General features: G+C 51.2%; 1 protein-coding gene and 1 long non-coding RNA gene across 2 annotated transcripts; both read left to right on the top strand.

Annotated features, from left to right (window-relative positions):
- Positions 1–1,923: 1,923 nt before the first annotated feature.
- Positions 1,924–24,113, top strand: LOC135292698 (hydrocephalus-inducing protein-like). Its single transcript, XM_064406803.1, has 13 exons — positions 1,924–2,218; positions 3,940–4,056; positions 5,214–5,333; positions 8,084–8,203; positions 10,547–10,681; positions 12,118–12,317; positions 16,022–16,205; positions 17,297–17,396; positions 18,625–18,743; positions 19,867–20,090; positions 21,354–21,377; positions 22,018–22,085; positions 24,103–24,113. Exons 2-13 carry the CDS (start codon positions 3,985–3,987, stop codon positions 24,111–24,113), a joined length of 1,377 nt encoding a protein of 458 aa, XP_064262873.1. The 5' UTR covers positions 1,924–2,218; positions 3,940–3,984.
- A 207-nt stretch (positions 24,114–24,320) lies between these two features.
- LOC135292669 (uncharacterized) lies at positions 24,321–26,700 on the top strand. The gene is made up of 3 exons (XR_010354890.1): positions 24,321–24,463; positions 25,261–25,361; positions 26,571–26,700. It is a non-coding gene; the product is annotated as an uncharacterized LOC135292669 (long non-coding RNA).
- Positions 26,701–27,358: the final 658 nt, after the last annotated feature.

Below are 27,358 nucleotides of genomic sequence, written 5' to 3'. Positions count from 1 at the left end.
GAGTCTGAAAAGCCAACTGTTTTCCAAGAAACTTGTTGTTTGTTGTGCAATTGAAAGGTAAATGACAGGGACAACCAGCCCCACACAGGTGCCTCAGGCAGGGGAAGGAGCAGGAGGGATCCATCCCTAACTGGCAGAGGTGCAGCTCAAGTGATGCTCACTCACTATTTGGGTTGCTTTTTGTTGCTTTTACATTAACAACACATCTCCACACCACAACTGTTCTCCCTCCCTGCAGCCACATGGAAACAATTCAGTGGTCTCTCACCTCTTTCTGTCCTCTCTCTGCCTAAAATAATTTTTTCCCTCATACAACCAGCAAAACAGGGGTTGTTTTCATGCTGGAAATAAGTCCACAAACTGTTGACTGATTTCAATAAGGAGAACATCACTACAAACCACCCATTACTCAGATGCCCCAAGGCAGCAAGGGAGGCAAATTTGACAACAGAGGTGGCAACACCAGCCGTGGGTAACAGCATCACATTCTGCCTCTCTCACGGATGCTTTTCTTTCCAGTCCAGAAAATTCCCTGTCCTTTTTAGGGCTGTAGAAGGCTGCTGTCTGCCCCACAAAATGAGGAGCAAACCAAGCAGCAATGCTGCAGAACATCTCTGTTCCTATGATATTATTCTGCTGAACCCATAAATTTGCAGAAGAATGGGCACTGCCAACTCCTGATTGCAGAGGAGGGAGTTCGTCACATCCTCCTTGTAAATTAGGATTTATCAGAGATGGAGAATTGATTGCCAAGTAACTGCTCTGCAGTTTTCTAGGACTCATTGAGCAGTACAAAAAGGTTATTGATGCAGTTGGGGAGTGTTTCTGTACAGGATGTGCACCTCCTGACATCCCAGGCAGGGAAAAATTTACTTAACATTTGCAAGGAGAAAGCAATTCTCCTTATTAAAAAAAAAAAAAAAAAAAAGGAAAAAATAAATAGAAAATCAACTTCATGGCAAAGAGCCTCAGTAAGAGTTTGCAGAATTTGGTGAAAACAGGTCATTTACAAGGAAATCATTTTCATCTGCCTTCAAGTGGAGTTGTGAAGCAGGTGGAGATGGAGATGTCTCAGGCACTGAATGTGCTCCTTACTGACAAAATGACACTGATATTACCAAGTATCTGAAGTGAAAAACTTCAGTGATAACTCAGCCCTCCAACACAAAACACCTTCTCCCACGCAGTCAGCACTTGTCTGAAATCATTCCCCTTGGCAGGAGGCCCTGCATGGCCTGGCTGCAGCCATCGTGCTGCTCCTACTCCCTCCCAGCATGATCCCAGCATGGTCCCAGTACAGCCCAGTCACTCCTACTCCTGGCATCCCCTCTCTGCATTCCGCCCTGTCCCGGCTCCATCTCCGCTCCTCCCGCGGGCTGCGAGGGCTTCGGAAACAGGGGAGGAGGAGGAGGGAGGGAGGAAGAGGTTGAGCGGGAGAGGAGAGAGGGAACCACGCCGCTCCGGTGCTTCCTGAACCCACAGCGCCCTCCTGCCAGGGAGCTGTGCAGAGCCACAAGGTCCCCCCGAGCCTCCTCCTCTCCAGGCTGAGCCCCTTTCCCAGCTCGCTCAGCCCCTCCGGCTGTTCCAGCCGGGACAGAACACTAGTGCTACACAGAGAGCAAGAGCAGACCTGACAGAGGCGCCTCTAGCACCACATTTTAGGCTTTCGCTAATACTTACAGAAAGACTCTTCAGAAAGTTACGGCAGTAGTTCAAGTGACAATCTCCTTTGGAAATCACTGCGGCCCGGCCCCGCCGGAACCCGCCCGGCCCCGCTGGAACCCACCCGGCCCTGCCTGAACCCCCCCGGCCCCGCCGGAACCCGGCCCGGCCCCGAGGTTCTGGCGCCGCGGTTGCCTGGTAACCGCGCGGGCGGCAGCGTCTGTGACAGCGGCGCGGCCTCAGTTGCCCGAGAACGCGGCCCTGGCTGGGTGTGCGCAGCCTGGGCTCGTACAGGCAGCTACACTGGGCGATTCGCCAAGTGAATTGTTCGCGCAGCATTGGTCTCTGCCAGCGAGTCCTTTGAATTCGTGGAGCATTGTGCCCTGCTGAGAATTCCTGAACGTGCAGAGCATTGGCCTCTGCAAACAACATCCTGAACGTGCAGAGCATTGGCCTCTGCTAGCAGTCCTCAATTCGCGGAGCATTGGTCTATGCAGAGGATTCCTCAACGTGCAGAGCATTGGCCTCTGGAAAAGAGCGTGAATTTCCTTTGAGGGTAAAGATTGACTAAAGTTGAATTGTTTGGTTTTGTCTCATGTGCACTCTGAGAGAGAATGCCAAAGGGAAATACAGGATGGGATAATGCCAGTCTTCTGGTGCAGCAGTTCAGTGGCATGCACAGCTGAGTGGATGAACAATAGTTTGTCTACTGATTGTGCTTTTTTCTTGCACTGAAGAAATGCAACATTTTCTAAATGTACTCATCTATACTTTTTTTTCCCTATAGTGATTGCTTAAACTGCTTCAAGGTGAATGAGTTCTGTTCAAGTTTCCGTGGGTTGTTATCATCTGGTTATTAAAATTATTCGGGAGAGGCCTCTGAATTGAGGTGCAAACGAGGCAATTTGCCAAAGTCAGTAGTCTGGATTTTATGGAACAGTTAATGATGTGAGGAAGAGAGAGAAAGGAATAGAAAAAGGCGGGGGGGGGGGGGGGGTGAAGGGGGTGGAGATGGGGTTGGGAAGAGGGGGAAGAAAGAGAATGACAGAGACAGATTAAGTAAAAAATATCACCATTCCATGGATCCCATTGGCATACCATAAAATCCTCTTCTGGTCTTCTCTGTGGTGAGGTATTGCAAAATGTAAGATTCCAATGGATGAATGCAGATTTGGGCAAGGTGGGACCTCCCAGGTACCTCCCTGGGGTGGGGCAAGTTTGACTGTCTATTGCTACTTTCAAATAATAGAAAATCTTCAGCACCAGTATATCCTTTGAGTCTGCCATGAATTGGGTTGTGGATTTTTGGATCTGTTGTGTTACTTTGCATGCCCTGCAATCATCTGGTGCAAGGGCTCAGGAATGGCTCTGGGGGCACTGTGGGGGTCTTTGATGGGCTATGACACCCCCTGAGCTGCCCCTGATGGGAATGTCCCCTGGATGTGGCCTTCTGGGGGTGGGGGGTTTTAGAGCTGAGCCAGTTTGTGTGAGGGGGGATGGGTGTCCACTGCCCCTTACCAGAGGTTGTGCCACAGACCCTAAATTTCCTCCTCCCCCTCTGTTGATGGGAGGTTTGTGTGCAAACCTGGCCTCAGCAGAGGAGTCTATGGCTATGACCTGCCCAGCCTGAAGGCAGACAGAGCTGATTTTCAGGAGAGCTGCTGGCTTTGGCTTTGTTGTGGATCTATTTTTCTCCCTTGGCCTTTTTCACTTCTCCCCAGGCCTGAGCTAATGGGACAATAGTGTCACCTTTATCTTGTCTCAAGTTCCCTTGTGGGGCTGAACTCCCAGTCCCAAGTTCCAGTCAGGAGGCATTTTCAGGGAAGGGTGGGCTTGGGTGCTCTCAGCTTCTTTATAGAGTTTTGTCACAGTGGGAAAACGTCCTTTATATCAATATTTAAGCCATGAGCCATAACATTGCAGTCTCTCCCAAGTCCAGTGAGGAGCAGCTGAGAGAGCAGGGGGTGTTTAGCCTAAAGAAGAGGAGGCCCACTCAAGCTAATTTTAAGTAATATTTAAGCTACAGCTTTGTCTGCTCTAAGCATTATTAATGTTCAGCTTTTTAGCTCCAGGTTTCAGTATGATCCATTTTTGAATTGCACAAGGTGGCCATCTAGTCCAAATAAAGTCCAACTAGAGGCCTAACAATACTAGCTACTTATGCCAAACAAGCACTTAGCTACTTTAAAATTATATAAAATGTTTAGCAGCATATATGCCTTGAGTGTGTCATGAATTGGGTTCTGGATTTTCAGAGTTCCATTGTTCTCCTTCCAGTTTTGCTGAGGCCTTGTCACTCCTCTGTGACATCCTCCCTTCAAAATGGATTCTGGATTCCCAAAAAAGACACCAACACCTCGTCTTTTGCTGAGGGAAAGACTGCAGCCTAACACTGTGAGTAGCCAGTGGGGCTGTGCTCAGGCTGGCAAGTGCCCTGGTGTCCCTGGTGTCCCTGCCCCTGTTGTCCAGCAGCGCTGGGAAGCTGCAGAGCCCCTGCCCAGCTCTTTGTGCCGTGCTGCTGTTGGTGGGGGCTGTCCTGGTGCAGTAGGGAACACTGTGTGATGTTTCAGGGACAGCCCAGCGCCTTGCCTGGCTGTGCCACGGGAGCCAAGTGAAAGCAATGTGCAGCTGAAGCCCTCAGCATGTGCTTCTGTGCCTGCCCTTTGCCACAGGAATTCCTTCTGTCAGGCTGGGCACTGCCCTGTGCTGCTGTGACCAACCTGCCCTTGGGCACCTGGGCATGTGGGGGGAGAGCTCAAACTGTGCCCAAAGCCTTGAGAGCCACGGCTGGTCCCAGCCAGAAGAGCTCCCAAAGCAGCTGTGCTCTCTCAGCTCCTGGGTGGGCACAGCTCCAGCCCTGCAGGCAGCACTGCAGTCAGGGCCACCAAGGTCCCTTGCTGTCTGGAGCTCACTGGGCTGAAGATGCCCCAGTGCTGAGGCTCTGCCAAGGAGATGCCTCTGTTTTCTTCTCTGGAGGGCTCTGTCAGCCCAGACAGAGGAAACAAATGCTCATTAGCAGAGAGAGCTAAAACTTGGACAGATTCCTGTGCACCTCCCTCTTGGTACAGCTTTTCTTTCTTGCTTCTCTTGGACTCAGCCAGCAGTGCTGTCTCCTGCTGTGAGTTGTGAGTGTTGTGCAGGGATGGAGTTGGGGCAGTTCTGAGAGCTCCTTCCCACTCTCTGAAAAGGTCACTGCCTCAATCCTATGCAACGTAAGAGGAAACAAATGGCCAAAGAGCAGAAATCCCCAAACATGTCAGATCAGATCACAGAGAGACTAATGGGCCACAGCCATGTGGTTGGAGTAGTGTATTGCACCCTGTATTATTTATTCTAGCTATTGCATTTCAGCAAGTAACTTCCAGGGCTTCCAGAACTATCCTAGTGGCTGTGATCACAAATTATTCAACAGTGCCACTTGCTCAAGAAATGCCTTTCTGAACAAACACATCTCTGAGCTTCTTGCTGATATTTTTTTTTTGGGTTTTTTTTTTGTTTGTTTGGTTTTTTTTTGTTTTGTTTTGTTTTGTTTTGTTTTTTTTGCCTTTCAGCTGCTTCCCTCTAAGTTCCCGCAGGAGAAGTTTCCCAGCACGAAGAAGGAGGCCAGCACTGGGGGGAGTATTCTGCCCAGAATTGGCCCATGGATAGACCTGAGCAAGACTGGTCCAAAGGTAGCCTTTTCCTGCTCTTTTCCTTTCTGCTTGATGGCAAGTTTCAAGAGGGTGTGTGCTTGTGACAGGCTTGCCTCCAGCAAAACACCTCCGTGTCCAGGTGCTGTTGTCATTGCAAGCTGCTGGCAGTGGTGGACTGGGAGTCCTGATGTGCACTGAGGCAACACAAATAACCTCTGCTGCAGCTGCTGGGCTGTGCTGGAGTGTGGCTGCCATTGCTAAAACAATGGGGGAAGGCTGGGGACACAAAGGCACAGCATTGCCATGTGCCATTCCCCTGCTGAAGGAGCCACCTCTTGCTTTGGTGTGGTCACCATCAAACACTCGGGGTCACAGGATTCCCTCCACAGTGGCAGCGTTGGCCTTGGAAGGCCCAGGACCTGCAGGAATTCCTTCAGATTTAGCAAAACCAATTGCATTCCTGCTTTGGGTTGGAACAATGTGTTGGACCCTGACGGGGTGTTAGATTTTGCAGGCTGCCAGATGTGCAGGGGACTCAGCCTGGGCAGAGGGGAATGGATGTGCTTTCTGTGGATCAGTGCCTACTTAGAGGTGTGTTTCAAGCTGCTTTTGTGGCAGGACTGGCTCAGTAGAAAGCACAGTCCAAAAGGGTAGGTGACCAAGGTGGGCTGTTGTTATGAATGAGGTCCTATATGTCTAATTTAATAAACCACAAAATTAGAATTTAGCAGCAATTTTAATTGAGCAGCAATTTTATATAAAATTATGCAATCAAATGTAATCAAATAGATACAAAATAATTTGGCAGTGGTTAGGATAAAGCACAAGCAAAACTGATTGGGGTACAATCAGGGTATGGGGGGGGTTCTCACCCTGCCTCCCGTACAAAAGAGAAAAGAACCCAAACACAACTTATATACTGTATGCTAATACATGTTCATCAACAATTTTATGTAAATCTCCTCCTATTTTCAATTCTTGAAATCTATATCATTGTACTGCACAGTGCATGCTCAGCTTGTTTCCAAGGGGTCTTTTGGCTTTTCACTGGTTGCTTCCGACAAAGGCTTCTCCTCATCGTCACTGTCCTTTGAACAACCCCACAGGCTGCACATGCGTCCCAGGTCTTGTGTTATAGAAGCCAGCATTATATTCCAAAAATAAGCTATATTATTTCATAAACACCTAGAATCATCCTAATTTTGTCCACTTCAAGGCCAATTCTTTAATTATCCCGAGGCCTATTCCGTTTTGGGATTTTACTTATCTCACACTACATCCTGTCTCCTATTTTCTCATGAGCATCTGAAAACATCTGTTTTGTGACACTAATTACATATCCTTTTCCTCTAGGACTTTTTAACATATATTTTCTAAAATATCGATATAGTTCCAATTGTTAGCACGAATCCCATTCATTTATCACACTGTTGAGCAGTGAATTGGCAGCAAGAGACATTGAACACACTGGTTAAGGATTGCCTTGGAGAGGGGCGTTGGGAACACCTCAGGGAAGGGCACAAGTGGGGGACAGTGTGCTGCAGGCACTCCCTTCAGCAGACTGTGTCTGCCCTGGAGTCACACAGGAGAGCTGCTGGTGTCTCTGCAGTGACAGCAGTGTGGCTGGAGAAGGGCAGAATTTTCTCCAAGTAATGTCTCTGCTCCAGAAGCATTTGCTGCTGTTGTGTCATTCCAGACATGCCTCTACAATGGTATCAAGTAAGGTAGCAATAATTACAAGAAAGCACCTATTTAAAGCTCATGGAAAAAGGAGATACCAACTCTACTTTTACCCAAGTTGCTGAGAAAATAACTGAACCTTATCCTCATTCAGCATTCACTTCATTTGTCTTTTTCCTAACTTCTGTGGTACTTTATTTTTGCCTTTACCTCTGTTAGAAATGCACTCACTTTTAAATACAATGAAAGGGGACAAAATCATTGAAGCAAAAGGAAACTGTTTATTAGTAACGACTCAGCTGAGTCGGGTGTGTCTCCCTCCTCCTGGAGATGAACAAACACAGCCTCTGAGAAAATGGCAATCTTTCTATCCCCTTTATACCCGGTGAGGGCTGTTCTGTCCCCTTTCCCTTTGGATGGGTACTTGGGAACTTCCATTCCCTCCAAACGCCAGTTTTTCTGTCCCCTCCCCTCTCACCCTGCTTCCTTTTGGTCAGGTCTTCAACCCTGTTCCTCTCACAGCAACACCCAAGAAACCAACCTGAACAAATCCAAACCCCAAACAACACAGAGAATCAACAACTTTCATTCTTTAACTTGATAACCTTTTGGCTTCAGCCAAATATCACCTCATCTCTCACACCTCCTCTGCTACTGGTGCCTAAGTTCTACATCAAAAAAGGGATTTGCAGTTGTGTGGGCCTCGGTTTCCCTGTGTCAGAGTGAAGGACATTGCAAAATCGTTTCCCATGGAGTCTGATGTAAATGTATGGGTTTTACTTACTCCATGAGTGCTCAGGCAGTGCCCCAGGGCTCTGTGACCGCATGGGCACAGGGCTGTGCTTAAGGTAAGTGCTGCCTGGCATTGTGGAGAATGAAAGCTAGAGAAATACATGTCAAAAGAGCAGCTTGGCTCGAGCCTGCTCTGTGTGGCCAGCAGCTCTCCATCAGCTCCGAGCAGAGGTGGGTGAGCCACTGTTTGCCCAGTGTGTCCTGGGCAGATGTGCTCCCCCCAGAGTCTGCACTTCACTGGGGTCAGTGTAAGATTGTCCTTCATGAGCCTTCCTCCCAGCAGCTGAAGCTGTCCCTGCTCTCTCTCGCCTCTCCAGCTGCCGTCAGCTCCCCCAAAGCAGAACTTGTTGCAGATTTCCCCACCAGAGGTGATATTTCAGAACTTCAACACTCATGATGTCTCTGAAATGACAGTGTCTCTCATGAATGTGGACAAGGTAGGTGCTGGGATATGGAGCTTTATCAGTTTCTCTGGGTTGGGATTGAAGGCACTCGAGATGGTAGTTCACGTTCAGACTCAGGTGTTTATTATTTCTTATCAGTAAAACAGTCTCACAACCATGAGTTCGGCAGCTTGTCATTAGCAAGGCACAAAATGGCTAACAATCTCTTGTTACAAAGTCTATTAAGACTAAGCTATCCAATTCAGAAAGGACACCTGGATTATTTTCCCTTTTAAGCCAATAACTGATCCCTGGAAGCATGCAATGCGGACTTTTCTGCCCAATTACACACTGCCACCCAAACCCATGAAGAAGAAGGAAGAAGAAGCATGAAGAAGAAACTCAGGATGATACTCTGTGCCCTCCATCTTGCTTCTATCCACAGAAATCCCAAAACCTAAATTTCTCAGCAGGTGATACACCTACACTACTCTCTATAATCTATTTCACGCTTTTGTGGATTCTAGCCTATATTGACGTCTAGGAAAGTTTCTCCATGAATGAGGGTCAAAGTCAGTGCTCCCCCGGGGGTCAGGACAGCCCAGAGCAGACAGAGAAATATTCCCAGTGCCCTGGCCTAGGTTTCTACAGAGCTTTAACACTGTGCTGGAAGAGGAGAGAGCTGTAATTCCCAAAGTGTACAGCAAAGCAGGGTATCTGCTGCAGCACGTCCAGAAGAAAATGTCTCAGCACCTTTGTCTGCAAGATTGTGGAAACCTTCCTGTGCTGGGAATTCTCCCCTGACTTTGGCCATGTGTTGACGGTATCTGTCCCAAAGGAGGTGCCTTCTCTTGAAAGCTCTGGATTGGTGGGAGTGTTGAGGCCTGTACAGTTCTTATCTGCTCTCGTGCTTTGCCTTGAGTGTTTACCACCTCCTGTGTCTCCTTGGTTAATCTTGGCTCCTCTGCCTCTCTCAGCCTGTTGGGCTCCCTTTGTGCAGCTCACAGTCAAAGCTCAGGGGCTGAGTCTTCTGCACTTTATGCTGGAATAACTTTTCATTAATGGCATTGGCACTGCAGGAGGTGTGTTCTGAAGCAGCCCTGGAATCAGACTGACGTAGCAGAAGCAGAGGGAGCCCTTTAGGTGCCACTTGAGGCTCCTGCTAAGCTTCATCCAGCTCTGCTCAGCTTTTCCAAAAGCAACACTGTGCTCTGCTTTCCCTTTGGAGAACCACAGCACATCCAAAGCCACGTGCTCCTGGAGGTTTTCATCTTCACTTGTAGAAATTGTGGTTGTTTTGCAGCTTGCCAAGAGAGCTTTGAGGGGAAAAGTTGAAAAATGTCAGCAGTTGTGTTCCACTGTAAAGAGGAAAACGGAGACCATTGGAATTTCAGTCAGGGAAAACATTTTCTAAAAAGAGGCTTGTGCCAAGAGTGGGCTGGTGAGAAGAGACAGGAGGGAGTCAAAGTCATCTGGTTTAGACTTGTTGAGAGCATTTTGGTGCTCATTGGTTGATGATATCTGTGTGCTAGAAAATGCTTGTTTGCTGTGTCTGTGTATCCCAGAGGGCAGAACCTGGCATGATGGCTGCAGGCAGGAATGCCCAGCAGCCCAGCTTGCCTGCACAGGCAGCAAGAATCCCTGGAGAGCCAAGATTGGCTTTCAGTATTGGAACCACACTGCTGGTCCTGTTTCTCCAGGCAGAAAATGCCTTTGAAGCCCATAGTGATAGGCACAGCCTGTCTGTGTTTCTGTCACTTTTGACAAGCTGATTGCTCTCATGGTTTTATGACTCTTCCTTGCTGCTTTACTGCCCATTTAAATTCTCTTTGCCATCTCCTTGTTTTAGGGGTTGTCCTGCTGTGTTCCTTCTTTGGCTTTTCAGGTTTGCTTTTATTCCCACTAAGGCCACAGTGTTTGGTCTCTTTTCTTGCTGGTCTGCCTGCATGACTGTATCCCCAGAACATCCCTACCCAAACCTGATGTGCTAGAAGGGAATTTCTTCCTTCCCCCAGGACAACGTGCTGGTTTGCTTTCAGGGAGCACATTCCCCCTCTGGAACACGACTGCATGGCTGTGTGCAGGCAGGAGCCAGCAGGTTTTTTGGCCTTGTTGAATGTGCAGATGACTTGGTTCAGGTGCTCTGTCTTCATCCTGCTGCTGCTGACCTGCTCGGCCCTTCCTTCCCACCAGGCACCGCCCTACTGGGCCTGGTCAGAATGCTGGAGCCAGACAGAAGGAATTTGAGTTCACCCTCATGAATTGTGTGCCTGTACATGCACAGCTGAAAGTGCTTTGGAAAAGGGGTCAAGGAGGGATGACACCAGGGCATGGACAGGTCTCCTCTCATCCTGTTTCCACAAGTGACAAAATCATTGTGTCATGTCTTTCCTGCAGTTTCCTCATGTGGTGAAGGTCTCCATGGAGAGATCACCTTACTTCCAGGTCATGGGCTCCAACGATGCCTACCGTCTCCTGGTGCCGGCCGTGTCTGTCCCTGTGCGCATCCGCTTCAGCCCCGGCGAGAACAAGGTGAGCCTGGAGGAGCCAAAACACAGAATGCTCTCCAAAGCCACTGTTTTCCCTGCACTCTGGGTGCAGCCCATTCCGTGCTGGGAGCTTGGCTCCAGGCCGTGGGCAGGCAGCCTGCAGCCAGTCCCAGCTTGGCACGGGCTGCCAGGCACTGCAGCCAGGCCTGACAGGCTCTGCTTCCCCTCCCTGCACATCCCTGAGCATTGCCAAGGGAAGATGCACAGGGAGCAGGATGAAAATGACAGAGGGCTGTTGATAGATGTTGGGCCATCTCTAGGTACAGTGGAAGGGGTTTCATGATGATGGCAAACACTGGAGGAACAAAGAGGTCTGAGAGCTTTCCTCCTTCCTGCCTGGCAACAGCTTCCCTGCCTCCCCCTGGGCTGGAGCAAGGACGGTGCTTTTTCCCAGGCTCTGTTCTGCAGCCTTGCAGCTGTGCTGTGCCAGAGCACAAGTGAGCATGGTGCAGCTGCAGGGCCAGGGCAGAGGATGTGCTGTGCCCGTGAGCCCGGCCTGGCACAGGCACCCTGGGCTCTGGGTGCCCTTGGTCAGCAGGAGGTTGCTGAGCTGCAGGGACTTGGACAGCTGCCTGCAGGAGCTGGTGTAGGGCAGGTGCAAGCTGCAGGCAGAGCTGTGAGCCCAGAGCCCGTGGCAGTGACGCTGCTGTGCCTCTGTCTTCATGCCTGTGCCTGTGCTTGCTCTGTCAGCTGGCACCCATTTGTGCCAAAGGTGCTTTTGCCTGGAGGTTTGAACAGCAGTGCTGAGGCCCTGGCAAGTCTGATCTCAGTGCTGGGATCTGGAGGGTCAGTGTTGTGATCTGGGGGCTTGTTCATACCGAAGGGTTGAGGACGTGGCATGGAAGGGAGGAAGCCTTGCAGGGAAACAAAGAGAGGCTCTTTCCAGCAGCATCCTGCTGCCTCTTAGCACTGTTTTCCTCCTGACTTGGTTGGAGAGGCAAAGTTGGAGGGGAGTTCTGAGGCAGCTGATGTTTCTACACCAAGCCAGAGGTGCAGGAGCTCTTTGGGTGCAGCTGTTTTCTCATCTTTTTTTTGCTGCTTCGAGTCAGTTGAACACTTTGTCCTATTCTCAAACAGTGGGAATATAGAAAGCTAAAGAGGAATGTCCTGTGTTCCCTAGCTCCATGTTCCTTAGAAGGGACTTAGGAATTCTTTAACATCATTAAAATGTAGAGTAAAAATGATGGTGGCCTAGGGCAGTTCTCTGGATGACCAAGTGACAGAAGAGTTTAATGCCACTGAGACAAGTTTTGCAAAGTGCGCTAGTGCCTCTAAAATGTGACATATCAGTAGAGCTTAGTGTTCATTTAGGGTGGGATAAGTAAATTGATGCCCTTGAAGGGTTATAGGAAATGGTTTTTCTTCTGCCATGGGCATGGCACTAAATGCCCTGTGCTGAGGCAGTTTCTTTTCCTGCAGGATTATTCCCACCAGCTGGTCTGTGTCACTGAAAGGGAAAGGATAGTGGTACCAATTCGGGCCATTGCTGCCCGAGCTGTCCTGGACTTCCCTGACCAGCTGGACTTCTCCACATGTCCAGTGAAGTGCAGCACCCAGAAGACTCTGCTGCTCCGCAACACCGGGAACCTGGAAGCTCGTTTCCAGCTGAGCACCCAGAGGTGAGGATCTATCCTTGTGCAAAACACCTTTGGGTGATAACAGGGCTGGGAAAGAGCAACAAAAGGAGCCTGAGCATCCCTGCAGCCCTGGCTGGAAAGGAGCAGAATGGATGGCATCTGCTCTCGCTTTCGGTCTTCTGAGCAGGATGCAGCCTTTGAGCTTTCTCTGTCCCAGCTTTCCTGGAGGCTGCTGCAACATGTTGGCAGCTGGCTTGCACCCTGCTGAGCACAAGCAGCTCCTGAAATGCTTTCTCAGCACTGTCAGCCAAACAGAGCCATTCTCTGGGCGGCCACAGGCACGTGGCTTTGCAGGGATCCCTGCATCAGATGCCCAACATGAGCTGTGCTGCAGGCAGCCAGTGCAGTCCTGTTCCTGAAGCTGATCTGCTTTCCCTTGTCAGCTGAGGGCATCAGTCACCTCTTGTGTTCCATGATGAACCTTTGAAAGCCAGTTTAAAATTTCATACCAGATGATTTAAATCTCTGAATAAGGTTGTGCCCCCTTTTCATTGAGATTTCTTTTTGAATACACTGAAGTTCCTGTGTTTCTGCTGGTTTTTTTCATTTTGGTTTAAGTGTTTGCCAAAAGATCATGAATTCTTCCTTGGGAACTTTCATGAAGGTCGAGCTCCTCTAATGCCTATCAATATACCACATGCCCATGGGTACTTGCAGAGGTGTGTAGGAAATATGAGACATTTAGTGAATATTTGAAAAGCAATTGGGCTGATTTAGAAGAGAAAAGTATAGAATAACTTTTGGAGGGGAGCTCTGGCAATCATCTGAGCAGACACACTGCTCAAAGCAAGAGCAGTGTCTGGGGATTGCCAGGTGCCATTGGGAGATCTGGACCTGCCTTTAGATGCCATGCAAGGAAACAAACATACAAAGGGCCCTAGTTAAAAAGCAGAAGAAAACGACCTATTGAAACCCTCTCCATACCTTATCTTTTCTGCCTGTCAGTAGTGCGGTAGTGCCTGTCAGGGTGCAGTAGTGATTCATTGAAAGGGTAGCTCTAACAGGATGAGAACTATCTTAAGGAACAGCTCACAATTCACAGATAAAAGGCCAAAAATTTAGCTTGCCAGCCCCATCTATTGGCACTGGTATTTTCATTTGGTTATTCCAATGTCAGGGATGTCTCCTTCACAGCTCTTCTATCTGTGGGCTCAGGGAACAGCTTAGTGATGTTGGCTGAAATTCAGAGGAGTTAAGTTCAGCTGTAGAGCTTGTGTCCTTGGGTCTTGGGGAGCCAGGTCTGTGTGAGAGATGACTGCTCCAGCAGGAACAGAGGAGTCTGGTGGGTACAGCCTGGGGTGGGATGTAGGAGATGCAGGGGCTGATTTGCACTTGGTTTTTCAGTCCTGAAAACTGAGTCCTGAACTTGGCTGGATCCTCTTCTCCTGATAATTTGAAAAGAAGAAGATCCCTTCTTTCTCAGGCAAGCCCTGAAGTCTCCCCCAGGAGTGTTATTGCCATCCTGCCATCTGAGGGCAGGAGCATGTAACATGGGGCAGCAGTGGGAATGGAATGGAATGGAATGGAATGGAATGGAATGGAATGGAATGGAATGGAATGGAATGGAATGGAATGGAATGGAATGGAATGGGATGGAATGGAATGGAATGGGATGGGATGGAATGGAATGGAATGGAATGGAATGGGATGGAATGGAATGGAATGGGATGGAATGGATTGGAATGTAGTGCTGAAGTGTGGCCAGGGATTCCCTTAACTGGCAGCTTCTCTGTTCCAGTGAAATTTTTGGCAGAAGAATAAGAACAAAATGCTGTGCCTTGCCCAGAGCAGGCACTGATCCCCGAGCCCCAGCAGAGAGCTGCAGCAGCCCTGGCATCAGCCCTGGAGCACATGCAGGAGCTCTGGGGCTGCTGGGGCCTTGTCTTTCCTCCCCTCTCTCCAAAGCCTCACATCCAGCACATAAGCACTGCTGTCCTAAGGCTTCTCCCTCAGCCAGCAGGGATGTTCTCACCAGTGGTAATGGGAACTGGTCAGGCCCATCATTGCAGCAATAGGTCCTTCATGAGCTGAACCTGAAGCAAGTTCATCACTGCTGACATGAACAAAGTTCAGCTTGGCAGATGTTCTCTTTATTTTTGTGTGTGATGCATTCATCACCAAAGTCCCCAGAAGACACTTGGAAGTGACAGATTGAGCAGCAGCAAAGCACCAAGGCCAGGAACTTTTGTTTCCTCAGTGGGGCTCTACAAAAGCACAAAGGCCAGCAGCTGCTGGGCAGAAGCACATTTCCCCTGAGCTCTCCCTGAGCATCAAAGCAGAGAGTCTTGTGTTTGTCAGGCAAGAGCTGTTCACCTGGTGACCAATCCTGATTGCTGCTGTTAAATCCAAAGTGCACCAACACATCTGCATAATTATTTCCAACACATTGCACAGAGTTTCTCTGCTGGGCCAAGCAAACAGTTACCAGCGTGGGTGACAACCCATAGTCCCAGACTGCATTGCTGGTAAATACACAGAAACCTCCTGTTCTGCTTCCTTGATGTGCTCCTGTTCATGGTGCTTCATTGAGCTGGGATTGGATCCTTCAGACTGGAAATGGCATCCTCCTTTGGGTTTCCATGTCACTGTATTGCTCTAATGTGCATTTGCACTCTTTCAGAGTTTTGACTGCTCCCTTTCTTAGCGTAGCTTTCATTGAAGTACTGCTAAAATGTGCCCTTTTTAGGCTCAATCAGGATCTTTTCAAGGTAAAACACACCAAAGAACCACACTGCAAATTCAACAGTTATTATTCCTTGGTCTGTAAAAAAGGATTAATACAACATCACTTTCCAACATCACACATATAGTATTCATTTTAATATTTGCAAAAAGGCAATAATATAATAGGCATTTTTCACAGTGCTGGTAACATGGAGCTGCAACCCAACTCTGTCTCCCCTTCCCAGGGAAGTCCTGCTCCATAATCTTTATCTGCCTCCCCCAGCAGCTCAGTGGGAGGAAAAGCCACTTGAAGTGGCTGGTGGATTGTCCCTCAGTTTTGGCAGAGGCTTTGAGCCAGGAGGTTCCCTTGAGGGATTCTGGCTTTGGAAAGCTCTCCTGAGCCTGCAGGTGTGGAGTAAAACTACGTGCTGTGCCAGTGAACAGCAAGTTATCCTGTGATCCCTCTGGGACCCCCAGAGCTTGGGGTCAGCCCTTGCTGGGGAGCGGCTGCTTGTGAGAAATAGCCACTCACTTTTCCTCAGTTTAGAAAGGTTGATTAAACCTTATCAAAAATACAACAGAAGACTGGATAGAGAAGATGTTACAGCTCTGGGAGCAAAGGATTTGCCCCACTGTGAGCTCACCCACACAATGGAGGTTTTGCCTTTTAACCCTTTAGCCTCTCCCAAAATTCTGACCATCGACCCCTTCTTCGCTGTCCTGTGGTGGAGTTCACTTCCTCCAATCTTGATTGGATGTCAGATGTCACCATGGTGACAAGCCGACCCTCCCAAATATCCCAACCCCAGCTGTCCCTTGATAACAACTCAGGGGGTAAAAAACCTTTTCTTAACCTATAGACATGGTATTGGTCTGTTAATGGTGAGAGCCAGTCGTGGCATTGCTCATCTGTCACACTGCTGCTCCTCCCCAGGTGCTTTGCTCTCCTGCACTCACACTTCTCTCTGCAAATCTGTGGCTTATTAAACGACCTGCTGGCTTTGTCTCTCCTCTGGCTGCAGGCAGAGTCTTTTTGGGCAGTCACAGAGAGAGCTGTGGCTGGAAAAATTAATGGAGGAGAAAGAAACAGGGAAGGAGAAGGGCTCTTGTGAAGATCGTGCTGCCCTCCTGAGAGCCTCGGGGGAGATGGCAAAGGTGCACCAGGACCCCATGTTCTCTGATGACGTTTCTTTCATTGAGCCAATGGTAAGTGATAGCTGAGAACCTCATTTTCCTCCTCTTCCTCCTCCTCCTCCTCCTCCCCCTCTTCCTCCTCCCACCCACTGCAACCCTGGCTGTGGTCACTGGGCAGATCCTCAGCTGGCCCCACATGCTGGGAGGGAGGGCATTGAGTTTCTGGTGCAGCTGCAGATCTCACCTAAAAATGCTAAAATGCTCAAAGCATTTCTGGCCTGGAGGCTCAAGGCAGGGCTGGGAGCCTGACAAAGCCGAGCTCTGCTGCCAGGGCTGGAACTCAGGGCACTCTGTGCGTGTCCTTGCAGTGTCACAGGGAGCAGTTCTTGTAGGCAGGGGCTGCCCCCACACGTGGGGCTCAGCAGAGGCTGTTGCAGCACTGCCAGCTCACACACTGACCTGAAGCTGGCAATGCTGGCTGGGAAAAGGAGGTCAAACTCAGCCCAAGGTTGATCCCAGAAATGCCAATGGCCTCCTGTAACCACGCCTTGCACTATTTCTGAGCCTGCCTTCCAGTGTCATCTGTGAGCCTGGACACAAGGCTGGAAGGTTTCACTGGGCCTTTTGAGTTCTCCTGCACACAGGGACAGAAAACCTTTTCCTTTTCTGTTTGTGCAAGCCAACTGCCACGTGCTGCCATCAGCCAGAGCCCTGATTCTGAGCACTGGCATTGTGAGAGATGATGAATGCCTGGTGTCTGCACAGTGCAAAATCCCTTCTCCCCTTGGAGTAAAGCCCAGAATAATCCCAACCTCTGCTTTCTTTCAAAACAGGTTAAACTAATATTTTTATTTCTGGGGGAGGGGATCATGATCTCTCCTTGTGAAGAGCCACCAGTGCACATTGGCAGTTACATCCCACTGCAGCTGACAGCAGCATGATGTGAGCAAGAGCTTGTGTCAGAGCAGTAGGAAATTGTGGAGAGTGGGACCTGACCAGCATTGAGAGCTTCCAGCACTGTGTTGAGCTGCCTTTGGAGGGTTTCCTTGGGCTCCTTGTGTAGTTCACTCATCACTGATGCTCTAAACAAAGGTTTACAGGACTATGGTTGAAAACAAGAAATGTGAAGTTTGAAGAGAAATGTTTTGCTGTTTCTGTTGTAGGAGGGAGAAATCGAGCCGGATGGTTTGGCCAAAATCAAGATGACTTTCAAACCCCTGGAAGCAGTGGAGTATCAAAGTGTGGCTTGTTGCAGCATCTCAGGTGCAGCTCCTGTGCCCTGCTTCTCCCCCTCAGTGCAGCCATGGTGCAAGCCTGAGCCCACTGGGCTGCCCTGGCAGTGCTGGGAAGAGTCCCTGGCCAGCAGGGCAGTGCTGGCACATCCCCAGTGGCCCTGCAGCTCCCAGGGAGTGTCCCGTGCAAGGCCAGGGCTCAGAGTGCTGTGTCTGGGTTCCTGATCCCAGCACAGCCCAGGCAGTGCAGGGAGAGGTTTTCATGCCATGGCTTTGCTGGCATTTCCTCAAAGGCCAGAGAGCTGCAGAGCAGAGCAGCTTCAGTGAACAAGCACTAAGCCCCTGCAGGCCCCTGGCCTCCAGGATGGCTCCACTGGACATGGATCCATCATCAGGTGGCAGGAGCTGGGTTAGAAATGTGCTCCCTGAGCCTGGATCAGCTCCCACTGGCCAGACAGCACCAGAGCAGAGGGGGCTGAGCCCCACTGAGCCCAGGCTGTTGGTAGAAGGAGCAGCCTTGGCCAGCAGCTGCTTCTCTCCCTGTGTGGGAGCTGTCACCTTGCAGCTCTCAGTCTGTGGAAACAGAGCCCAGTGCTGAGGGTCAGAAGGTGAGGACTTGGGCAACAAAGTCCTGTGCTGCTGGGCCAGGTAGTTTGGTAATTGCCAAGCTCTGGATGAGCTTTGTGCCTTCCCTGAATGGATTTCCAAGCTCCTCTAGGTGCAGGGGAAGGAAAGCACAGAATCCTAGGATGTTAAGGATGGGGTGGACCTTAAAGATCATCTAGTGCCAAGGCCCCTGCCATGGGCAGGGACACCTCCCCCTAGAGCAGGTAGCTGCAAGCTCCATCCAGCCTGGCTTTGAACACTTGCAGGGCTGGGACCTGCACAACTTCCCTGGGGAACCTGCTCCAGTGTCTCACCACCCTCACAGGAAAAAATATCATCCCAAATATCTAACCTAAATTTCCTTTCCTTCAATTTCTACCCATTACTCCTTGGTCTGTCACTCCAGGACCCCAGAGATGTTTGAAACTCAGCAGACTGGTGGCTCCAATTGGAAACCAGCCCGAGGAATGGGTTAGGAATTAGAAGTCAGTCCCAAGGGATATCTGCTGAGGGAAGAGAAGGGTCCATATCTTGTCCTGCAGCATCAGGAGCTGGTGGCATCCAGCTCAGAGTCAGGGACTAGCACTGAGGCAGCCTGGAAAAGACAGTGTGACAGAGGGAATGCTTGTACTGAAATGGACATCTCTCCCCAGGCTGTGAGAGCAGGCTGCCCCTGCAGCTCAGAGGGGAAGGCCAAGGACCCTTGGTTGAGCTCAGCTCTGACACTCTGGAGCTTGGGGACATTTTTGTCAACACCCCCCATGTCTGTGAGGTGAGCAGCAGGGCTGGGGATGGATGCTGATGGCTCCTGAGGCAGCAGCAAGCCTGGTGGAGCTGTGGAATTCCTGCCAGCGTGGGAAGTTGTGAGCAGGGAATATTTGATGTGCTGGTCCAGTCTGGGGGGTCAGAAAGGTGTGTCTGTTGTTCATGAAGCCCCAGCCCCTGCTTTTGGGCAGCCTTCCCTAGGGATCAGCTGGGAGGCTTCCTGCAAAACAAGGCCTTGGCAGGTGAAACCAGCACTGGGTGCAAAAGCTGCATGTTCAGAGGCTTTTGTGGCAGTGCCAGACACAAGGCACCTTTGGACTGGGCTCTGCAGAAGCAGCTGGAACCAACTGGCTGCCTTTGAGCTTCAGTCCACTGCCAACAGCTTCCAGTCAAGGGTCTCCTGCTCATTCCTGGAAATCCCAGGAAAGCCTTGGGAGTTCTGTCCCTTGCTGACCAGTCCCACACTTCAGCCTTGGTGCATCTCTGGCTCTGGAAAGAGAAAAGTGTTCCTGGGAATAAAGTAAAGCAATTTTCTTCCTATTTGCCTCCCCCACAATAGAGCTAACTTGCAAAAAAACCACAAGAGAGCAACTGAAAGAGGTAGAAAATGAGGCACTACATCAGGGCAAACACTTTCAAAAGCTTGGCTGGGGAAGAGAAAGACACCCTGAGTTTTCTCACCAAAAGATGGTGCTGTCTGTACATTTTGATGCTCATGCCTCATTAGCAATGTCTTGTTTTCATGGTGTGGGAAAAGGTGAATGAGGTGATGGTGCTGTTGGAGCTGTGCAGGCTGGGGCAGCAGCAGCTCAGTGCTGATTCACCAGGCAGCTGCAATCACCCCACGTTGCTCTCAGGGCCAGGTCTCCATGAGTTTGGTGATGCTGCCCAGAGGTGCACTGCTCTGTGTCCATGGGATAACCCCAGGGTGACTGCAGCTCTGTGCAGCTGCCACTGCTTTGCATGAAAACCCAAAGGCAGAACTTGTCCTCTTGTATCTTTTGACTTCTGCCATTCAGCAGCACAAAGCATCTTCTGCCTTTTCTGGCTGTTCATTGCATCCTTAGACAATAACTCCCAAGAAGGGAAGATTCCACATGGATTTCCACTTTGCTTTCTTGCTGCTGCAGGTGAACCTGATCAACCAAGGAGCTCTTGATGCTCCCTTCAGATACATCCCTTCGGCCACAAAGGTGGGCTTGGGCTTCAAGTTGGCACCCCAGGAGGGCATCATTGCAGCAGGTGGGAGCCAGACTCTCCAGATCTCCTTCAGTGCCACCGTGTTGGGGAGGTTTGAGGAAGAATTGCGGTTCAGTGTGGCTGGATCTCCTACGGCTGCCATCCTGACCATCAGGTAAGGACCCTGGGAGCTTGGTGGGCACATCTGGAGCTGTCTCTGGGACATGCCCCACCTACCTCCTGTTGGGGTGGAGCAGAGAGAAAAGGTGTTTGCTGAGGTCTTCATCTCTGCTCTGATGCTGGCACTGCTTTAGTGGGAGGATGCCTCCTGCCCTGTGTGGTACCTGGAGCTGGAATGACTCCTCCCTGCAGGGATCTCCCTCTGCCCTGGGCCATGGCAGGCAGTGGGATGGATCAGCTTTGGGCAGCAGCTGCTCTGGGATGTCCCAGCTGAACAGCCAGCAAGGCCCCCAGGGCTTTGGAGATGGGCCAGCCTGGGGCATTCTGCAGCAGCAGCAGTGCTTGTAAAAACTTCTGTCAATAATCCATGCCAGATGGGCAGCAGCAGCCTCACCTCCCCTCTCATGGCCATGCTGTGGGGGACAAGCTGTGCTCCCTGCTGCTGTGCCCAGAGGGCTCTGGTGCCTCCTGTGCACAGCCAGGCAAGGGCTGATGTGGGAGTCAGGGAACTGTGCAGCAGGAACTGTGCCAAGGACTTGGGCACCATCCCCTGGGCTGGTGCCATGGCAAGAGATCATCCTGGCCCAGCACAAGAGACAAGGGGTGATGATAGGGGAGGCAGAGCTCAGTGCTCAGCACCACAGCAGCACGAGGTCCTGTCCCTGCCAGCCTGAGCCATGGGCTGCTAGGATAATGCAGTGGGAGCAGGAGAGCTGATGCTGGCTGCTCTGCAGCTTTGGAGCTAGGCTGCTGCTCTTGGGAGGCACTGGGGCAAGGCAGTGAAGAAATGAAATCAATCTGCACTGGATGATAGCAATAAGATAAGGGAGATGGATGAAAAAGAACAAGGAAGTTATTACTTAGCAAGAGCAAAGTGGTGAGTAGGTCTGCCCCTAGTGAAGAAAGAATGATGCTGGCTTTGTTCTTGGAGGAAAAGTGCTGCTTTTTTATTTTGGAGATCAAGAGGGAACCTTCCACCATCCAATAAGTGATTCTCCTCTGTCCCTCCCCTAAACTGGTGATGGGATGTTTGTGCATCAGCAGCTTTCTCCTTGAGCAAGGGCAGGTGTCTCTTGTTGAGATGTGTGGAGCAGAGCCAGGGGCAGTGCTGTGAATCCAACAGAAGGCACAGGTCACTGGGCCTTGATTTTTAACCACAAGGCAGAGTGGGCATGGATTGGCATCAGCCATGAAATCAACTGGTGAGTGTTGTGCAGCTTCAAGTGCTGCTTTCAGTGGGTGTTGGTGACTTTTGCAGTGTGTCTGCTGAGTTCGAGGACAGGTGAGGTGCTGTGCTAGATTCAGGACCCCCTTGTTTGGTTGTTGAAGCTGTTGCTCTTGGCTGTGCCTGCTGCTGCACTGCTGTCAAGCTGCTCCTTTCCTCTAGGATTCATCTGTGCCCTGTGTAGAAGTGTTGCTGCTCTTTTCAGAGGATGTTTGGGGCTGCCCTGGGTTCATGGCTCAGAACTGTGTCTGTAATGATGGTGTGGGTCAAACTCTGCTGAGAAAGCTCCTCCATGGGAACAGCAGTTCCAGCTAAGAAGTAGCAAAGCAGGAACCTGTGGCTGGAAGGGCTGGTTACAGAAGTTTGTGGGGACACCTTGATGCCCATCGCATTGCAGATGGGGAAACTGAGGCCCGGAGCCATGTCTGGCTGTGTGTTCAGGGTCCTTCATGGGACCAGCAGCATCCCGGGAGCTTTTCCTGCCTGCCCTGTGCCCAGAGCCCATCAGTGGCTGCTGGCTGCTGGCCACTTGGCTTTAGCTGCCTCCTGTGCCCAGGGGCACTGTGCTGAGCACATGGTGTGTGCTGGTTTGAAAGGCACGGTGCCCTGACACCAGGTTTGTGCCCCTGAGCCACGACAGCCGGAGCTTTGCAATTCCTTGAACCAAGGCATTTCCTGCTCTGTCCTCGCCATGCAGGGGCAGCGTCACTGGACCCAATTTGCACTTCGACCTCCCTGAGCTCGACTTCGGGGACATCTCCTTTGGTGAGTGCTGCCTGGGCTGGGACACAGCGGGAGGGATCTGTGCCTTCCAAGGGAAAAGCATCCCTCCCTCCTGCTCTGCCCCAGCAGCCTCTTCAGGGTGGGAACTGCAGGGCTGCTGGTGCCGCAGGGAGCATTTGGCCATTGTCAGATCAAACAGAAGCAAGGCAGAGAAAATCAGTATTTTCTGGTGTCTCTGTCCTGCTTGAAAAGACAGATGTCTGCCAAGGAAGGTGGGGATCTTTCTGGAATGGAAAGATGAGCCCCTCCCTCCAAATTATTACAGCTTTGAAATTACAGGGCTCACAGGCAAAACTGTGGGAAAAGGAATAACAGTTCTTTCCTAGACTATATCAGGAGAGCCCAGAGAACAAGAGCAGATGTTTGCCAGCTCCCAAGTCCCGTTTTTGCCCTTTGGTGCAGTGAGGATCCCAGCAGGAGGAGCTGTGGGCTCTGGCAGGGCAGTGATCCCCTGCCAGCCGGCAGCGGCAGGGAAGGAGGGAAGGAGGGAAATGCTCCTTTTGCAGAGGGACAGAGGGCAGGGGGATGTGGGCAGTGGCTCAGAGCAGCAGGCAGCAGTGGGGAAGGCAGGCAGGGTGGGTGCCAGGCTGAGCTGCAGCCAGGGCAGCCCCAGGGCCAAGCACACAACCTCCCGCAGCAGCACGCGGCCGAGCTCCCATCCCCGAGCGGGAGGAAGGGAAGCTCCGCTCCCTGCCCAGCCTCAGCTCCCACTGCACAGCGCCCACGGCATCACGCCACAGCTGCCAAAAACCCCCAAGGGAAAAGCCCACCCCCAGGGCCAAAACCCCCAAAACCCCTATCCCCCTTCCCAGACCAAGGGGAGCATTCACTACCAAGCCTGAACCCAGAACAAGGAAGGTCATGGACTTTTTAAGGAAACTACTTGCCTTTCCTGAGCTGCTTCTTCCCCACCCTGCATCACCATGGAGGCACTTGTCAAGTTGCCTTTTTGAAGAAATGAAACAAGAAAGGCAACCAATGGAACTATGGTTCTGAACCAGGAGATTGATCCTGCTGGATCTGCTTTCATTCCTAAGGTCTCTTCAGCTGAAGGCAGCTGTTGTATCTTTGCTTCTTTGGAACTGTTGACTGTTGTCTGCATGCCGTGAGCTCAGTCTCATTGCAGGTTTTGCCATCTGTGTTTGTCCTTGTTGTGCCTCTCTTGCCTCCCTGCTGGAGTCACTGCTGGAGCTGGCAGTGCTCACTGGGATGGGCACAGAGAAGCTCTGGGCTGCAGCTGCAGTTGTTTTTTCTCCCCATCTGTGTTCCAGTGCCTCTTGATGACCAGGCCTGGGGAAAAGTCTCCTCCCCACAGAGCTGGCCAGCCCAGCCAGATGTCCACTGCAGAGCAGCTTGTGGCTGCTCTCCGGGCTCTGCAGGACATCCCCACCATGAGTGGCTGCATCTCTGGCTTTCCAGCATGGAAAGCAAATCCCAGAGCTCCAGTGGGGTAAAGCCTTGCAGGCAGCAACCCCAGTGAGCAGCATGGGTGTGATGTCCCTGTTTGTTGGGTGAGGTGGGACCTGGTTCCTCATTGCCAATCTCCAAGCAAGGCTTGGGTGTGCCCCCAGTTGAGTGGGCTCTGAGCTGTCTCGTGCTCAGTCTGTTTGGCCCAAACCAAGAGATGCCTTAAGGATCCTGCAGAGAGAAGCTGCAATGGGGTGCTTTGCTTCACGTTCTAGTTCCTGATTCCATCCTCACTTTTGCGGTAGCTTCTTCTCAATGCTGACTCACTGTTTATCTATCTTGAAAAGGGTGGGAGTGTTGGCAGGCTTAACAGGGAATTTGACAGCTTGAATTCTCAGAGGAAATGCTCGGTCTGGGTGCACACTCATCACTGGGAGATCACTGGTGCTGGTTTGGGGCAGGTGAAGCAGCTCCTCCCCATCGCCAAGAGAGAAGCTTGCAGTGTTCAGCAGGGCTAGGAGTGGGCATTTTCAAGGCTGCAGTCTGCAATCTGTGTCAAAGGGAACTGAGTGACGATTCATTCCTCATGCAGCTTCTGGGTGAGCTGTAGTTCAGATAATCCAGAGCTAAACTCCAATGCCACTTTCATCGTGCCAGGCCATTCCCAGCAGGAGTCATGCCACAATGGGAGCCTCAATGGATGTTGGTGTCCTTTCCTAGGCTTTCCCTACACCCAGCGCTGCCGGCTCACTAACAGCTCCCCGGTGCCCGTGACGTTCCAGCTCCGCATGTCGTTCGATGGCACGCAGCCGGCCGTGGACAGCGTCGATCAGATCCGCTGCCACAGTGACCCAGCCTGGAGGAAGGGCATTCACTTGTATGTGGAGCCCCGGGAGTTTACAATCACGCCCAGCCAAGGGACCATCCTGCCCCAGGGACACCAGGACATCCAGGTACGGGCAGAGTCCAGCCAGAGACGCTTCAGCACCAGGGCTGCAGCTGCACTGCAGTGTGGGAGGGCTTTAGCTCTGCTGCAGCTTTGAGCATGGTGTGAGTGAGAGATCTGCACTGCTCTGAGGCCTCTGCTAGCTGCCTTACTCGGGGTGTTCCTCAAGGAGCACTGTTTTCTTTCCAAAATCATATGCTGAGGTCACATACCATATGGTCAAGGCCAGAAGTCACTCTTGTGTTCTTGAGAGCCATTTATTTGATTGCAAGTGGGCAGAGCAAAGATGAGGGCAAAAGGTGGCTGTTAGAGAGATGTCATTGTATAAAACAGTTAGCTTTTCTTCTTGGTCTGATTTCCCCTCTCCTGGGGAGCAGAAGGATTTGTGTTCACTGCAGGAATCTCCAGTGGGGACAAAAAACTCTGCAGCCATGAACTGCCCAGCACCTGCTGGGCCACACTTTGCCCTCAGCTTCCTGCTGTAAAGCTGAACTCATTGTGTTCAAGTCAGATTTCTTCTGCATTGATGTCATTGTAGTCAGATGAGAAATTGGCCCCTTAATTTGAATACAGTGGTTCATAGAGCTTTAGTCTAATGTTTTAATGTAGCTGAGCTATGCCCTGATAGCAAGGTGTGTTTAAAACATCTGCTATTGCCAGAAGGCTTTTGTTCCTTTGAGACTGTGCTCTACACATGGAGCAGCAGCAGAATTAAGACAAAATCTTCCCTCAAGGACTGGAGGATATCACATGTGGATAATGAGCTTTTGTAAGGAAGAATTTCCTGTTCTTCTCTTCCACCAGGTGACCCTGTGTTCCAACTCGGTGATGGAGTTCTATAGGAAAATGCTGGTGGATCTGGAGGGTTTTGGCAAGGGAGTGGCATCACTGGTCATCACAGCCAGGTACCAGCCCTTCCCTGGCCTCCCCCAGCCCCTGCCTTGCCCAGGCTTTGCTGGCTGCAGCTGCCAAGGAGAAGTGCTGGTTCATGAGCTCATGTTGTGCCAGCTGGGCATGAGAAGAGCAGAGCTTGGACAGCAGCCTGTGGTGAAAAGCAGCCCTGCTCCCAGCCCAGCAGGGTCCTGGGCCCTTTTCTGAAGGCACCAGGAATGAGATCATTTCTTGGCCTGGCTTTTGGTGCTTGAGGTGGAACAAATTTCCCCAGGGCCTCCTCTCCTTCTTGCTGCAAGAGGTGGAGTTGTGCTGGGTGCGAGCACCGTGCATTGGTTTGGGACACAGCAAGCAGCCTGCTGAGAGCCAGGCTCTGGTTCTGTTCATGAGGGCACGTGGCAGGGGGGAAGTGGTTGCCAGCAAGAGGGCAACGTCTCAGGAGGGGAAAGCAGCCCTTGGTGTGGCAACTCAGCTCTAGATTTTCTCCTTCCCTCTGCTTCCCACTCTGAGCCTGAATGTTCTCAGAGCTGAGAGCAAAAGCGGTTGTTGCTGCAGCAGAATTCCATCCTGCTGTGCTGCTGTGGGTGTCAGTGGAATGCCAGGAGGGATGCAGTTCCCTGGTGCTGTTCCCTCTCCCAGGCAGAGCCATCCAGGCAGCGCCTGGGCTGGCATTTTGTCAAGCAGGTGGGGCTGGGGACAGTCAGTGCCTGGAGCTGTGGAGGGAAGGAGCCAGGGAGCTGTAGGGCCTGGGAGGGGCTGATCAGCCACTCTGGAGGGCAGCTGGTGTCTCGTGCCCTCCAAGGCTGGGGCAAGCAGCTGAGTTCCCAGGCAGGGCAACAGCACCATGGCAGAGAAGGGAGTCATTTTTCCTGGGCACTGGAGTTGTGTGTTCCTTGAGCATTAGTGAGCTCTGTTCCTTGTTGGGAAGGCTCCCCCAGAGCTCATGGATCACTGGGAGTGTTACAGGAGTCCTTGCAAGCCTTCCTGGGGAAAGGAGGGGCTGAGGCAGCTGTGGGACAAAGTGCTCTGCCTGGGGCACTTGGCAGCCTCTGGGTGCTGCCTCTCAGGGTTTGCCCCTCCTTGACAAGACCTGTTGGAGTGGGAAGATGTAGAAGGCAATTGATCACTGCAGGGCTGTTATGCTCTGTTTTACAATCTTTGGGGGTAAATGTTCTCCATTCTCTCAGTATCTCTAATTCCCCTGGGCTCATCTCTTTGTCCAGATGTCTCGTTCCAAAGCTGCAAGTGTCCCCCCACGTGCTGCAATATGATGAGTGCCTCCTGAAGGTGCCATATGAGAAGAAGTTCCTGATTAGGAATCCCAGCCACCTGCCTGGCTGCTACGGGCTTATTGAACAGGTTTGGCATCCCATCCACCTCCCCCTCTCAAATATTATTGAGGAGCTTATTAGGGGAAAAAAGGATTTGGACATCACCTTGCTGGTTTCTATTCAGTCTTAAAGATCTGCTGAGAACAGGATCCTACCCGAATGTAAACTTGAGGATGCAGTTTAACCTGCTGAGGGAACAGTTGATGTTCTAGTCTTCAGGGTGTTTTCTTGTGGGAGATCTTAGAGGGTTGTGAAAGCTGCTGCATCCACAGACAGCAGTGCCTGTGCTGGCAGTCTCCTGGCAGGATCCCCTGGGAATGCTAAGCCTACAATTCTTGCATCTTGTTTGTGCCTTTTACCTTTGTCCTGGGCATTTTTAAACACGTGTGTCAGTTGCTGTTGCAACTGATGTTAGGGAGTGTAAAGTTCCTTCAGAGGTGCCTCTGAAGCTGCATTTCATTGTGTCTCTTGCAGAAACGCAAGGAGGATGCTGCTGTGCTCTACTCCAGCCCCAAGCCCTGTGGGATTGTCCAGCCTCACAGCACTGCAGAGATCCCAGTGCTGGTGGAAGTGCAGGCGCTGGGCGCGCATCGCACCAATGTTCTCATCGGCGTGTTCGGGGATGAGAGAAACCCACTGGTGAGTGCAGGGGAGATGTGTGCCTCTGTGCAGCTGCTCCT

The sequence above is a fragment of the Passer domesticus genome, unplaced genomic scaffold (assembly GCF_036417665.1).
Source record: "Passer domesticus isolate bPasDom1 unplaced genomic scaffold, bPasDom1.hap1 HAP1_SCAFFOLD_44, whole genome shotgun sequence".
In the NCBI taxonomy this organism is placed as follows: domain Eukaryota; kingdom Metazoa; phylum Chordata; class Aves; order Passeriformes; family Passeridae; genus Passer; species Passer domesticus.
The sequence above is the reverse complement of the archived record's forward strand: the minus strand, read 5'-3'. Positions and strand labels throughout refer to the sequence as shown.

Coding starts and splice junctions, on each gene's coding strand:
- LOC135292698 (XM_064406803.1), top strand. CDS start 3,985: ATGGATTCTGGATTCCCAAAAAAGACACCAACACCTCGTCTTTTGCTG. Junction 5,334..8,083: donor TGAGCAAGACTGGTCCAAAG/GTAGCCTTTTCC, acceptor TCGCCTCTCCAG/CTGCCGTCAGCTCCCCCAAA. Junction 17,397..18,624: donor GGCTTGTTGCAGCATCTCAG/GTGCAGCTCCTG, acceptor ATCTCTCCCCAG/GCTGTGAGAGCAGGCTGCCC.